The sequence below is a fragment of the Artemia franciscana genome, chromosome 7 (assembly GCF_032884065.1).
Source record: "Artemia franciscana chromosome 7, ASM3288406v1, whole genome shotgun sequence".
Classification (NCBI taxonomy): domain Eukaryota; kingdom Metazoa; phylum Arthropoda; class Branchiopoda; order Anostraca; family Artemiidae; genus Artemia; species Artemia franciscana.
In genome coordinates this window covers 51,085,282-51,099,729 of record NC_088869.1, presented here as the reverse complement: position 1 = coordinate 51,099,729, position 14,448 = coordinate 51,085,282, and the positions used below count along the sequence as shown (strand labels likewise).

The 14,448-nt window shown below is 33.1% G+C and overlaps 1 protein-coding gene across 1 annotated transcript in view; it reads right to left on the bottom strand.

Annotated features, from left to right (window-relative positions):
• The window catches only part of LOC136029429 (uncharacterized), a 29,827-nt gene extending 15,836 nt beyond the window's left edge, over positions 1-13,991 (bottom strand). The window contains exons 1-2 of the mRNA XM_065707811.1: positions 13,916-13,991; positions 3,628-3,999 (exon numbers count right to left, since the gene is read on the bottom strand). Of these exons, the coding sequence (XP_065563883.1) occupies positions 3,628-3,831 (204 nt within the window). The 5' untranslated portion in view covers positions 3,832-3,999; positions 13,916-13,991. The remainder of the gene's footprint in view (positions 1-3,627; positions 4,000-13,915) is intronic.
• Between the last annotated feature and the right edge of the window lie 457 nt (positions 13,992-14,448).

Below are 14,448 nucleotides of genomic sequence, written 5' to 3'. Positions count from 1 at the left end.
AGACTGGTAATATAGAATAGTTGATCAGGTAGGAAGGATGGAGTGCAAAGACAGGGAATAGGGCTGGTATTCTTAAAATCGAGACCTTCAAATCCAAGATTTAGCTAAAAAATTATCAAAGCAAAAATGAAACTGTGTTAAAGACATACTTGTAAAAAGAATGTCAAATTTGAAACTTACTACCCAGATTATACCCAATTTTTTTAGAATGCCCCCTGAATCACAAAGATCGCAGAATAAATAGTTGAAATTACTAAAACCATTTTAGCGTAAAGAGCGGAGTATTGTGGAGAAGACGGAACCCCTTATATACGCAATAATTTCTGTTTGTTTTATGTTTTAATGCTGCTCCTTATTTCCAGCTGAAAAAAACTTTTGATTTATTTATTTTCTCATTGTTTTTTTTTAAGCACTCCATGAAAATTCTCTTCCCTCATGACATATTACTCCATGGAAATATCCTCCCCCGTAACCCCTCCCCCCCCCTCAAAGGAGGGGGAAAAAGTCCCCCTGAAAATGTCTGTACACTTCCAACTAATCATTACTATATGCAAACAATTTTCAAAGTTTGTAACTTGAAGCCCCTCCTCCGGGGACTTTGGGGGATTAAGTCGTCCCGAAAGACATGATTATTAGGTGTTTCGACTATGTTGAACAAAATGGCTATCCCAAAATTTTGATCTAGTGACTTTGGGAAAGAATGAGCGTGGGAGGGGGCCTAAGTGCTCTCCAATTTTCTTGGTCAATAAAAAGGGCACTAGTACTTTTAATTTCCGTTGGAATTAGCCTCTTCGCGACATTCTAGGACAACTGTGTCGATACGATTACCCCTGGGAAAAAAAACACACATCTATAATCGGTCTACTGGCAAAAAAACAAAATTCCACGTTTTTTTAGATAGGAGCTTGAAATTTCTACAGTCCACTCGAAAGCAGAAACATGGTTAGATGAAATAAAAGCTTGACTGCATAACTTCAGATAGTTCTCTCTGACATAGGCTATAAAACTCCACTTCACATCACACACTATAGGCTCTGGTTCAAGGACAAGCAAAAATCATCCTTTTTGGCCCCAGGCAAGAGTTCTACGAAGCTTTCTAAAATGCAAAGTCATATTCATCAATCCAGCCTAAGTTTCACATTCTCCGTAAAAACTGCAGAGGTTAGACCCTTACCACTTTCTAGGAATAAGCTGAAATCGGGGTGCTAGAAAAAAAAAATTTTTGCTCTCGCAACACAATGAGAGTTTCTGAGGCTAATCTCTATATTTCTACCTGCACTCAGACGCCTTTAAATTAGATTTGCTTATAAAATAACAATCTGCATGTGATGCTAAATTAAGGAAACCAAATGAAACGTTACTAATTTATTAGGTACTTGGGTTAAATTTTGTTAAGAAAATAGCTAATAATAATCGAAATTAATATTTCTTGAACTAAAAGAGAGCGAATTCACAAATAGAGAGCAAATAACTTTCGATATTTTTTTTTTCATTAAAAAAAGAACTAACAAAGGACATAACTCCCAGGGTTTCCTCTTTTTCCCCAAAGTCACCCAATCAAAATTTTGAAATAGTCATTTTATTCAGTATAGTAAATAAATGTAATAACTATGTATTTGAGGACGAATTAACCCCCCCCCCAGCCCCCCTCCCCGCTCATAAATATAGGAAGGGGTATAAGGGGAGGAATTAATCTATTATCTCTTTTCATTTAAAATAAACATGAATAAATAACAATATAATAATATATACTAAAGATATTCTTTACCCCAAATTCGACCTACATTTCGGAATATCAGTAAAAAAAAAGAAAAAAAGAAAAAAAAATCGTTCTTTTTTTCTTTGTTTAGATTTATCACAATTTATCTGTGACTGCGCAATTTTGCAAGTGGTGGTATTTTGCACGGGGGAGTTATCCATAGGGAATTCAAATTATTTTATTAGCAATTCCCTTATAAAAGTTCAATTACAGCTTTGACATTTCGTCATTAAATTCTGTATGCTTGGGCTAGACCCATCACGGTGTTTTTTCATTTGCTTAATCAAAAAAGCCCAATTATTTCATTTAGTCAATATGAAAATATGATTCCTACGTTCAACCGAAACAGATGAAAACTACCATGCAAACATTGGGCTTTTTTGTAACTCTTAACAGCATTACTCTCAAAAGCTGTGGGGGCTATGCAATCCCTATAGGCATAGTTATTGGACTTGTAGACTTTTTTGAGCAAAATATTTTTATTTTAAAAGTCAGATTGAATTCATACTGCCCCACCCTTCGATATGAAGCTGTTGGGAAAACAAATAATAGCCTACATTGAAGGCAGATACACTTAACAGGCTCGCATTAGAGTTTTGCCTCTTAAACTACTGAAAGAGCTATACTTTTATGAGCTTTATTGAATAAGGATAGGCACCTTATGCTTTCTGAAATTATTTACAACTGATTGGATTTCATTGATATTGGCCGGGTTAGTGGTAATAAAATTGTAAGCCTCAATTGCAGAGGAGGGGGGATGACAATTTGTTAGGGGAGAGGGTAAGCCTCTGGTAGTAGTAGAGGTTTGAAGAGATTTCTAGAATGTTCTTTCCATTAGCCTATCGCTTGGTGTTTGATAGTGATGAATCTAACGATGAATGATGATGAATCCAGTATACTACTACTGATGTTGTAAATTTCCATTCACTTCTCAAGGTAGGAGGTAGTGCTTTCGGATATTGCACAAGTGGTGTGTTCTTTGTCGCTGTCAACATTATTTTAGGGCAATTATTGTTATTTTTTCTTCTCTGTTAATTGATTTCAGTATGTTCGGATCTTCGATTTACGTATACGAGATTCCGTAACTGACACTAGTATAAGGTGAAAAAATTATTCGATGCTTTTTTTGGTACTTGTATGATATACCCACCACCTAATATTATTCTAATATCAACTTAATTGGACAATCTGTCTTGGTTTTTTTCTACAATTGGCCATGACTTTGACTTTTACCAAAACTATTCCCTTTTTGTTTCAATTCCTCTTACGATCAATCCTAATGAAATATACCGAAGTAAGATAAAAACAAGAGCTAAGAGCTCATATGGCACTTGTGACGAGGTCGGAAGACCCAAGAACTCATATGGTATAAGCTCTAGCACAATTGTAAGAAGCAATTTTCATCGTCCTAGCACATCCAGAAGCACTGAACTCGCCAAAGCACTAAAATCAAGCCCCTAAATCCCCCAAAGAGAGCGGATCCAGTACAATTACGTTAATCACGTATCTACGACATTTGTTTATTCTATCCACCAAGTTTCATTCCGATTTCTCCACTCATTCCGGTTCCACCCTCCAACTCCCCCCAATGTCAACAGATCTGGTTGAGGTTTGAAACAAGAGCTCTGAAACATGAGAAATTAACTAAGAGTTCTGAGACACGATAACCTTCTAAATATCACCTTTTATTTTTGTTTTTCATTTAGTTGCCAAACAGATTTACAGACAGAAAAAAAGAATTTCTGAATTTCTTTTAAATTTACAGCCTTGGATAGAAAGTGCAAGGTTCATTTTTCTACTCCCTCACCCCCAGTATTAATTTTCTAGCGTGTAGGTTTTCATGTGTATAAGATTGATTAAATACTTACGCAATCGTGAACAATTCTACAATTGAATTTGTATTCAATTGATTTTGTGGACTTTTGAATTTCTTGAAAATGTTTTTGAATTTCTCGGTCGATTCCACATTGATGTATAAAACAATCCACAATATTTCTGCCATTAAATAATTCTACAATTTCCACATTTGAAGATCCAGTGGTAATTACTAATTCGTCCAAGGATAAAACCATGTTAAAGGATAAAATCAGTCGTTCAACACTGGAGTAAAACTACTAGCTGATTTTTTTCGAGAGATCTCTGTGACTCACCAGAGACGACACCTCCCACCAGGAACATCACGCACATCAACCCAAGTTTCTGCCGCATTATGCCAGTATACACCAACAGCACCTTCTTTTCTAGAAAAAAAAAACAAATAATCAATTTTTTTAGATAAAAGTAGAGCGAAATTAAAACTAAAAGAAAAAAACATAAATTGTTCTATATATAGGCTAAGGACTAGCTTTCATATCCCAAAGCCCCATTCTTTAAAATAAAGTTTAACTGCAAACAACAAACCCAACAAGGTCACAATTGCAATATTTTTTTTTTTACCGATTATTAATGAAAATGTATGAGCTTAAAGTTTCACTGCTTAACGCAAACACGCCTATACGAGCCCTTTTAGTCTCTAACCATGGGATAGAGAAAAATATTATTTTTTTTTATCACATACATCTAACATTTTATCATGAGCATTCACACTTAGGATATAGAGATGAGTTTTAAAGCATTTGAGAATGAAAGGCTTCGTTTATATATATTTACTTCGAGCAGCAAAAACTTATCCGAATAAAAAATGTGAAAATGTGGAAAACACTCTCAAAACGTCAAGCGATCTTTCTGAAAATCATAAAGTCTGATTCAGCACATCAGTGAACCATTTTGTAGAGGTTTCAAGCTTCTATATACAAAAGTGTGGAAATTTCAACTTTTTGTCAAGAAAAAGTTCAAGGAAAGATGTTTGTTTTTTCCAAGGGTGATCGTATCGAAAGGGCGATCCTAGAAGATCGGAAGAGGGCTTATTTGATCTAAAATCAAAAGCTATATGCCCTTTATAAGCACCAAAATTATTCAAGGGCAACTAGTCCTCCTCCCATATCCCTTTTATCCCCAAAGTTATCCGATCAAATTTTTAACATAGCCACTTGGTTCAATACAGTTGAAAGGTCCAAGAACTATGCCTTTGGAACGACATGACCTCCCATAGTCCCAGGGGAAAGGAATGTAAGTTACACAACTCACATATGGTATTTATAATTGGGGATATACGGATCTTTTTTTTTGTGGGGAGAGGGGTATTTTCTGCGGAGAGGGGTATTTTCAATTTTCCAGGGAAAAAATTTTCTGTGAAGAGTAAAGTTTCCGGGGAAATTTTCAACGGTAAATTTTCAACGGGGGGGGAGAGGGGATTTCTTGGCATGATTAAAAGAAAACGGTCAGAAATCAGATAAAAGCAAGTTTTTTTCACTGAAAATAAAGAACAGCATTTAAACTTAAAACGAGCGGAGATTATACTGAATTTGATGGGGACTGCCCCTTCATCAACTCGCTATTTACGCTAAAGCTTGGCTTCTTACCACATTTTTTCAATAGCTTTTTCAAGACTGTTCAAACACAAGAGTCATTGAATTTGGTGCATTTTAATAAACTTTCAGACTTTCAGCAAAAAATGAGGCTTGAGGAAGGAGGCAGCCCACCTCATATTGGAATAATTTCTATTCGTTTTGAGTTTTAATTTTGATCCTTACTTTTAATTGAAAAAACTTATTTTCTTTTTATCTAATTGCCAATGAGATCCATTTTGATCGAACTCTGCTTACACAGCTATACAACGCTTATGCTACAAGCTGTAATAGTTCTTCATCTACGAGCTGCAGCTCCTTTCTGCAGGATTTTGACGGCAACTGAGAAAAACTGACATGTAAAGCCTGTTTTACAGTCATGCTCAGTTTCCTTTTCGTCTTCGATTGTGGTGAAGCAGTAGATGAAGTGCAAGATTGCAAAGTTTTGCTCAGCTGTTGAAAGGAGACAAGAGGAATTGTCAGAGAGGGGTGAAGTCGAAGATAGATCCTAGTTCAGCACAATGTGTGAAGATGGGGAGGATGACTTAATTCATTTTGGGGTTTCTGTAAGGATTTAAATCGTCTGAGAGAGGAAATTATTCCAAGGGGAGACATATAAGGGGAGGAATTGGTGGATATTATATTAAGTGACAGAGGTCTTACGGGCATAAAGAAGCTGAGAAAATTTGTGGGTACAGGTATGTTAAGGGAATATTTTTTTTATAGTCTTTATGTTGTTATATTTTGTATTAACCATGGCCAATAAGGCTTTGTTGTTGAGAAATTTATATGATGGAACATTTCCGATAATTTATTTTTCGTCCTTTTTATACTCTATTTTCTTAATTTTTTTTAAATTTACCGGCAATAATTCAAAAATAATAATAACTACTATTACCAGGTCAAGTGGCTCTGTTAAAGAAATAAGTTAAACTATGAAGTTGAAATAATTAAATTAATAAATTAACAAATTAAAGTAAAATTGATAAAGTTAGACTAATAATTAACTTTATTAAACAAAAAAAAAATAAATAAAAATAAAAAAGTCGCATGGATTTGCAAGGTTTCCAATCATACAAGGCGGAAATTTTAATAATACAGAGATTTAGCTAGCACTAATTTGAGCCAATCAGGTTTTTCATAAAATTTTCTTATTGGTTGAAAAATTATATGGAAAATTCTGATTGCCTTAAATTAGTGCTAGATAAATCTCGGTATTAATTGAATCTCATTGTAAAGTGACTTTGAACAAAATAAAAAAGTTGCATCAATCTGCGAGATTTTCATTCATACAAGACAAAAAATTATACAAGCTTGATAAAGCTATACACGATTATCAAAAGGCAGGCACAAATCCTATTAATGCAGCTATCATTATAGTTTAGCCAAGTTTTCATTTGAGAGCTTACCGAAAAAACACCAAATGAATCAGCTGATTGAGAGCCTTGCTTTCCTATTTCATAATAAGAAAAAAAAAAATGCAATTTCAAATTTTGCATTTTGCAATTCAGCTTTAGATACTATTCAAAAAACCTCGCCTTTATAAAATTAATAGTGGTCTTTTTGCTATTATTTGGAGTAAAATTTTTAAATAAGAGAACACGGGAAACTAAGGTTTCCTGAGTTTGTTAGTTGATCGTAAGTTCAGAAACTGGTAAAACAGTCTTTGAGCCTATAGAAGCGGTTTTAGAAAGACGGTGGAGTATTTAGACAATAGTTATATATCAGATAGTTAGTTAGAATCAGAAAAGAAACTATGATAAAAGCAAGCTGACTAATTTTTAATATAAATTACATTTTTATGGCTGTAAAATAAAATAAAAATAATGTAATTTTCGAGTATCTCTATTATGAAATAAACAACACAAAATTTTACTAAAATTTAGTTAAAAAATTTAAAAGTTTTTCTTTTTTAATCTAAAACTTAGCATCGTTAATTACAATAAAAAGGTTAATGTACATCAATTAAAATACAGAGAAATAGATCAGGAACTACAAGTGCCAAAGTAGTATCACTAACATATGCTAGAAATAATTGAACAAAACACAAACATTCCCTTAACAGCTTATATTAAGGGAAACTTATTAAAGCATTACTACAAAGCTCTAGGTCTTTTAAAAGTGTAATCATTTCAAATCAAAACAACTCCTTATCTCAGGCCGCCTAGCTGTTGTTGCAGCTAGAAAGTATATGATATATCCCTCCTTTATCAAAAGAAACTGGGATATTTTTTGGGAATATGACGGCTATTTTCGAAGACTATTTTGACTACACTAGTGAGATCTGAGAACATAGAAGGTGTTGTTAACTGTATTTTTTTTTTTTTTTTTTTTTTTTTTTTTTTAGGATGAGTGGCAGTGTGTTTGTGAGAAGACTTTTTTTCTTGCACTATTTGGTTTCTGAGGCCGGGCAACTCTTTTTGAATTCTTCTTCTTTTGGGCTCTTTTTGCCTTCTTCTTCTTTCGGGCTCTTTTTGCGTTCTTCTTCTCTCTTTCTTTTCATTGTCTTCCTCTTCTTCTTCTTTCGGGCTCTTTTTGCCTTCTTCTTCTATTGGGCCCTTTTTGCCATCTTCTTTCGGGCTCTTTTTGCCTTCTTCTTTTTTTCTTTTCATTGTCTTCCTCTTCTTCTTCTTTTAGGGTCTTTTTGTCTTCTTTTTTTTTCTCTTGCTTTTCGTTTTGCCTTAATTTCAACTGAACAGTTTTAGCTACTCCTTTCAAAATGTTTAGTCCTTTAAAAGCTAAACCTCTGAATACTGTCATTCGTGTATGTTTTTGTTTATATATATAAAATCCACATTATAATAGCAAAGAATACCTTACCATTACTGACACCGCAATTAATAAAGTAGAATTCATTTTTAGTATTAGCGTTTATTTCAAAATAGGACGTATCTCAAAGCGGGTTATACAGCATCCATTGGCTCCTGACAGTGTAGGACACATTTTTGAATTGACATTCCTTCCAAAATGGGATTAATTTACTTCAAAGGATTTAGCTATTATGTCAATTAATAATATGGAATATATATTAAGCATATCCATTCTTTCGACAGTAGATCTAAGTCATTTAAAGAGTTTAAACTTTGATTTTATGGACTATTCAATGATATTATTTAGTACAACAATCAGTACTGTTTTTTTTCAACAATCAGTTATGTTTTTGATCAGTACTGAACATTTGTTCAAGTTAACCAGACTTTCTTTGGGTCTGATTTCTTGAAGGTTTTACATATTTATATTACTATAAAAATTTAGCGCCTGTGTTTTAGATCCCATTTTTGGATAGTTTAGGACGCGAACTTAAAATAAAGAGAGTTTAGTTGAGAACATGCAAAAGAACTAATAACATTTTATACATTATAATGCCATATTGTTATTTTTCAAGGGTTACTCATTGATATATCAGGACTGACGACAATAGATGGTATATCTACTTTTGTTTTTGGATGTCAGTATTATCAACAATACCTATTTTCTGGCCTTAGCGAATAACATTGTCGTTGTATGATATCAAAGAACAATACTGATGGAAGCAAGAAAACCTTATCCTTTAGCCATAACAAATGGAATCGCTCTGTATAGTGCCATAGGACTCCAAAGTTCATACTTGAAAACATCAAGATTGTACAGGCGGTATGGGTCTCCAGTCCCAAAAAATGAATTATGAAAAAAACAAAAACAAAAAAACAACTAAGATGCATGATTAAATCATACAATATTGTTTTATACACGAGATTAGCCAAAGGGCCTTTCAGGTGACACGCATTAAAAAAAGGCCATAATTCACTCTTTCGTGCGGATCAGAAAAATATTTAACCACCCTTCTCCTAAATATAAAGTTATAAGTTTCCTTGTGCATCTCCTCCCCCCCCCCATGAAAATTTTTCCTAAAGTTTTAAGCGGATCCCTCGGCTGTGACACAACACAGGCTAGACACAACTCTCGTGACTCTCAGAAACCACCTGGACTCTGATTGGAAAGGTATTCCGGAGAATTATTGGCCTCGACTTCCCATCGTATAACCTGAAGTGATAAACTAAATGTTACGGATATTTACCCATTATTTAAATCAAGATTTAATGATAATGCTTAAAAATATATGCATAGTGTAAAATGAAAAAAAGGAAATCATAGAGATAGTAAGTTTAAACGGTAAAAAGGAATCCTAAAAAGGAAAGAATAAATTAAATATATAATTCTCTTGCACATTTTTGGAGTGTCTATATATATATAAAGAAAAGAAAAAAAAAGATAAGTGAGCCTTACGAAGTAGATTGTAAGAGCTATGTAGTTCTTTTCAAGGGCAGAAATTTAGATTTTAGATTTTTTAGAATTTACAAGAGGGTTTGTTTATCCCAACGAAGGATCCTTTTTTCACAGGCAACTTGTTTATATTTGTTATTATTTTCTTTTATTAAGACCTTTTTTTATTCGCTTAGGTTTTAAATTAGTTGTTGGAGGGGCATGGGTAGTGGAGCAGAAAATTAGAATGTTTGCTGCTAGGTAGTTGCTTTCAAGAGCTAAGTAATATTTTATGCTTTTTTATTGTTTGTGGGTATTTGTATTTAAACTTTATAAAAATATTTGTTAAATGTTACTGTTGAAAAGAATCATTGTAAACTAAAGAAACTTTTGGAGAACAATTTGATTACTTCCATATAAATGAAGCCATTCCGTGCCAAATTGCAAGACAAGCTATGATCTTTTTTGGTATTTGGTGTAAATAATAAACAAAATAAGTACAACATTTATTTTCTTATCCTAGTCTTAAACAACCAAACTCACCTTTTTTTTTTAATTTAATAGAGTATATTGTTTTTAATTGTGCAACTTTTCCTGTATTTTTTCCTTTCACTTTGCTTGACGTTTATCATTATACCCTTAAAGAGAGGAGCGTTAAAACGATGTATATGTTCATAGTCTATTTTCAGTAAAGGATAAATTGCTTTAAACCATACGGGCGTTCAAGAAGATGGTTTTCTGTGAAAATTCAGTTGTTTTTAAGTGGCCTATTATTCATGGTACAATTTCTGTTCGTTTTATTTAGATTTTTAATCCATATTAATTTCAGTTGGTTTCAATATACGTGTTAACTTCTTCTTGTCTAAGTTTTACTGCTAAACTTAATTATTGCTAAAATTTTAAGCTTCTAATTTTAATAAATCTTTTCCTTATAATTTTTATAATAGTTTTTTATATTCAATTTATTATTATAATAATAAAGTAAGAAAATTTACAAGCAACGAAAAGTGATAAAACACTTCCTGGACTTACAGTGTGTCTCTCAAAGCCAGTGAATCTCTCTCTCTCTCTCTCTCTCTTGGCTGATGGCTGAAAGATTTTGTAACAAAATATTTGATGGTCAACAAAGTAAAAATAAATAAAAAATACCAAATTTTAGAGTTCATGAAGCATGGTTTCAGTAAAATAACATTGAGAAAGAATCAAACCATGTTTAATCATTATTTTTTTTTTTTTTTTAGCTTTTTTTTCCTTCCAAATCAAAGTGGCAAGCCCCCAAAATTTTTCCACCTACTAGCTTCCTAATTTATGACTACACTATAGCTTCCTAATTTAGATTTGTCAAATTAAAAGGTATTTGAACTGGCTTTTGGGGGAAGTGAGCTCCCTCACCTATAGTAAATTCCTATGCATTGTAACTAGATCAATGTGCAAGCAAACTTTATTTCTTGTAATAAAAGGGCAAGTCTTGAAAGAATTTTTAGATTTCATCAGGGTATAATTTAGAGTTTTTTAAAAGTAAAAAACATGTCCCCCCCCCTCCAGTAAATTCTTGCGCATTTGTTACTAACCAAATGTGAAAGCCCTTTTTTTTCCTTTTTCTATTCACTTACACCACTTACAGCTTTTAATGAAATTTTTTAAGGATTGTGATTTCCTGGGCTTAAAAAAGGTAATGCCCCTTCATCTGGAGTTTCATCAATTTAATTAGCTGTCTTGTTTATCAATTTGTCAATCTTGTACCTAGGGTAATCCCTCAGCAATTGGACAGTGCCTGATTTTGGACAACCATTTAAGAAAAGGAATAAAAAATAAAATGAGTAAATTAGGTTTACAATTGTTTCAAAGTAAAATCATATTAGTAGTTCTTTTTTACATTTAAACCTTAGAAATGTTACCCTAACAGCCATATATATATAAATTGCCATATTCAGCCACATTCCTCACATCATATATATGCTATTTTTCCTTTATTTATAGAAATAGGGAATACAATTAAAAAGAGACTTGTAACACCTTTATGACTTTGATTAACTAAGCACTGGCTCATAAGAGAAGAACATTCCATCACTTTCAATGTCATTCAGACTGTCTTCAATAGATTTGCTAACAAATCTAGCTCCTCTCCTTAAGATATACATTCTGATTCAGGTGACTGTGACTGTTTCAGACCTCCTGCCCTCCCACAAACAAGAGTCTTGGATATGGCCCTAAGGATTATATATCAATTTCTACCTCCACCCTCCCATTGTCTCTCCCTTAGAGCTAATTTTGTATATCTGAGGATTCTTTCAAAATAATTGCTGAAACATAATGGCTGTTAAACTAGAATAAGAATTTCTCTGGAAAATAATTAACAAATAACAACAAATAAGCACATAGCTGTGATATTTCTTTTGGTAAGAAATACAAATTCGATATTTTTGCTGATAGGAACTTGTTTCAATGTTTTGGTTACTATTGAGTCAAGTTGCTCCTTACATGGAGTTTGTTACCACAAAATGTTTGATTGTGCACAAACACTCCCATTGTTATAACATGTGAAATTTTATTTTTATTTTAAAAGCAATACCAATTTAAATATGTTTTTATCTCTTCTATCTTTTGATTACATTAGGTTTGTATTAGTGCTATTTGTTTTACAATCCCATGTCATTTGGAAGGTTCTTGAATTAATTTGCACCCATGAGGCTGGGGCAGTATTTGATGCTGGTGGCTTACAGAGTGTTTTAATGTTCATCAGAACTCCTGGAACTCAAATTCATAAGGATACCTTACATTCAGCTATGGTAGTTGTATCTAAATTATGTACCAAGGTAGAGCCTATAGATTCTTTGATCCTGCCTTGTGTGGAATCTTTGTCATCCTTACTAAGACATGATGATAACTTGGTAAGTTTTTTTTTTAATTAATAATGCAATTCATTTTGAAACCTGGAGACAGGAAAAAGAAGACTTGCAGGGTTGCCATATTATAAAAACTAATTCTTGAATAATGAAATTGTTGAAGTTTTGGTAAAATTCTAGTTAATTGACTTCTTGCTATCTCAGAAAGGGTTTAGGTTAGGAAAATGAAACTTTCAGGAATGAATCTACAGACTAAAGTATGTCCTGGGAAGGTATTTTGAAGCAACTATCTCTACTCCTTCTCTCTCTAGAGGGCCTTGACCTTTGATGACCTTTAAAAATATCTATGTTATAAAAGTGAAACCTTGTAAAATAGATCTTCTGCTTAATTGAAGTACAACAAAATTGTTTTCAGCTTCATAACTTTGCTCAATTCCATTTTATCAGGTTTTAAAGATATGCAAATACATTTCCTAAATTTTGAAAAAAAAGCATTGATATGGCTCAAAATTCTACTCAAATAACAGGAATTGCATTTTCAGAACTAAAGGCAGGGAAAAGCAACTAGTAAACTGAAAATTAAGGTAGAATGTTGTTTTGTCAAAATTTCAATATGTATAGACCTGTTATGTAGGCAAATTTCAGGGCCCTCAAGAGAGAGGAGTGGAGGTGGGTACTTTAAAATACCTTCCTGGGACATTCTTTAGCCTGTAGACCCATCCCTGAAAGTTTTGTTTTCCTAACCTAAACCCTTTCCAAGATAGTAAGAAGTCAATAAACTAGAATTTTACTGAAGTTTTTAATTGGGCAACTGCCCTGTTGCAACACCATAGTAATAACATATAGCTGGCATGTTTGATATTACAGCAATTAAACAAAAATTTTAAAAGCCTCTTCTTTGATTAATAATATAGGATCAAATTTGACCAAAATGTAAGCTGTAATGCACAAAAATCTGCATTATACAGAGGAGAGGGGATAGTTAGACACTGAAAAAACTACCCGGGATATAATTCAGCCTGTAGACACATCCCTGAAAGTTTCAATACCCTAGCCCAACAACTTGGGCTAGAATTTTATCATTTTACTTGTCAGCTAATGCACAAATATACTCAAATGTTCTCTAGCAACTGACCTCTCCTTATAACCAAATATATAGCCTAACCCTAGCCAAAACTGAAGCCTAGAGTGTACAGATGGGCTACATAGTTTCTCTTTCAACTGACTTATCAGTAAACAAGCAATAGCCTACAAACCAAAAATAAATTTCAAGGATTAAAGATATTCTCTTAGGCCAACCTGACTTGTATACATAATAATGATAGATGGTAATAAGCATACCTAAGCTATGGATGTCAGGTGATTGATTTTTATAACCTAAGGATTGATATAGTCCAAGTAGACATATTCTAAGTTGCTTTACAGTATTTTACTGCAGTAAGCAAGTAATGCCATAGGCTACTAAAATAAAAGAAGGAAATAAGGCTACACGCAGCCAAGCCTGTTCTGACCTATCATAATTGCAGCTTAGTCAACTTTGCAACAAATTTAAATAAAATATTATATAATAACTATAGTGTCTAATGGAAAGAAGGTATTTTGTTACCGAAATTTATACCTACCAATCGACTAGGCTATTTCATTCTTTAACTAAATAGAATCTACCATTTCACTGCATGCTCGATTGTTGCTGCTGTGTTAAATATAATAATTGATGAATGTAAAACAGCCACCTATAATATTAAGATCCAAACTATCGTAGCGCTGCATAGAGCAATTGCAGTTCTTCCACTGTGTCGGACCTATGGATCTGCTATCTACGAAGATTTTCTTTAGAAATTGAGCTTATCATATTAATATCCTTAAACGGATTCAAAATTTAGAAAATAGCCCACCAAAAAGAAAAATATTTTCGGCGATCTGTGCTCAGGTATGAAGAGTACTGAAAAATTCATAATTTGTCCCTGTTCTTGAAGTCAGAGTTTCAGTCTAGCAGAAATTCATCTAGAACAGAACTATTACCTAAGAAAATAGCAGAAGATAGAGATAAGCTAAGCTCGCTATCGTTCTTCCATGGGTACTCATAAAGTTACCACCCACATTTATCATTTTTTGTGTAGAGGTGATGAAGCAAATTAGAGAGTGATCCTATTTG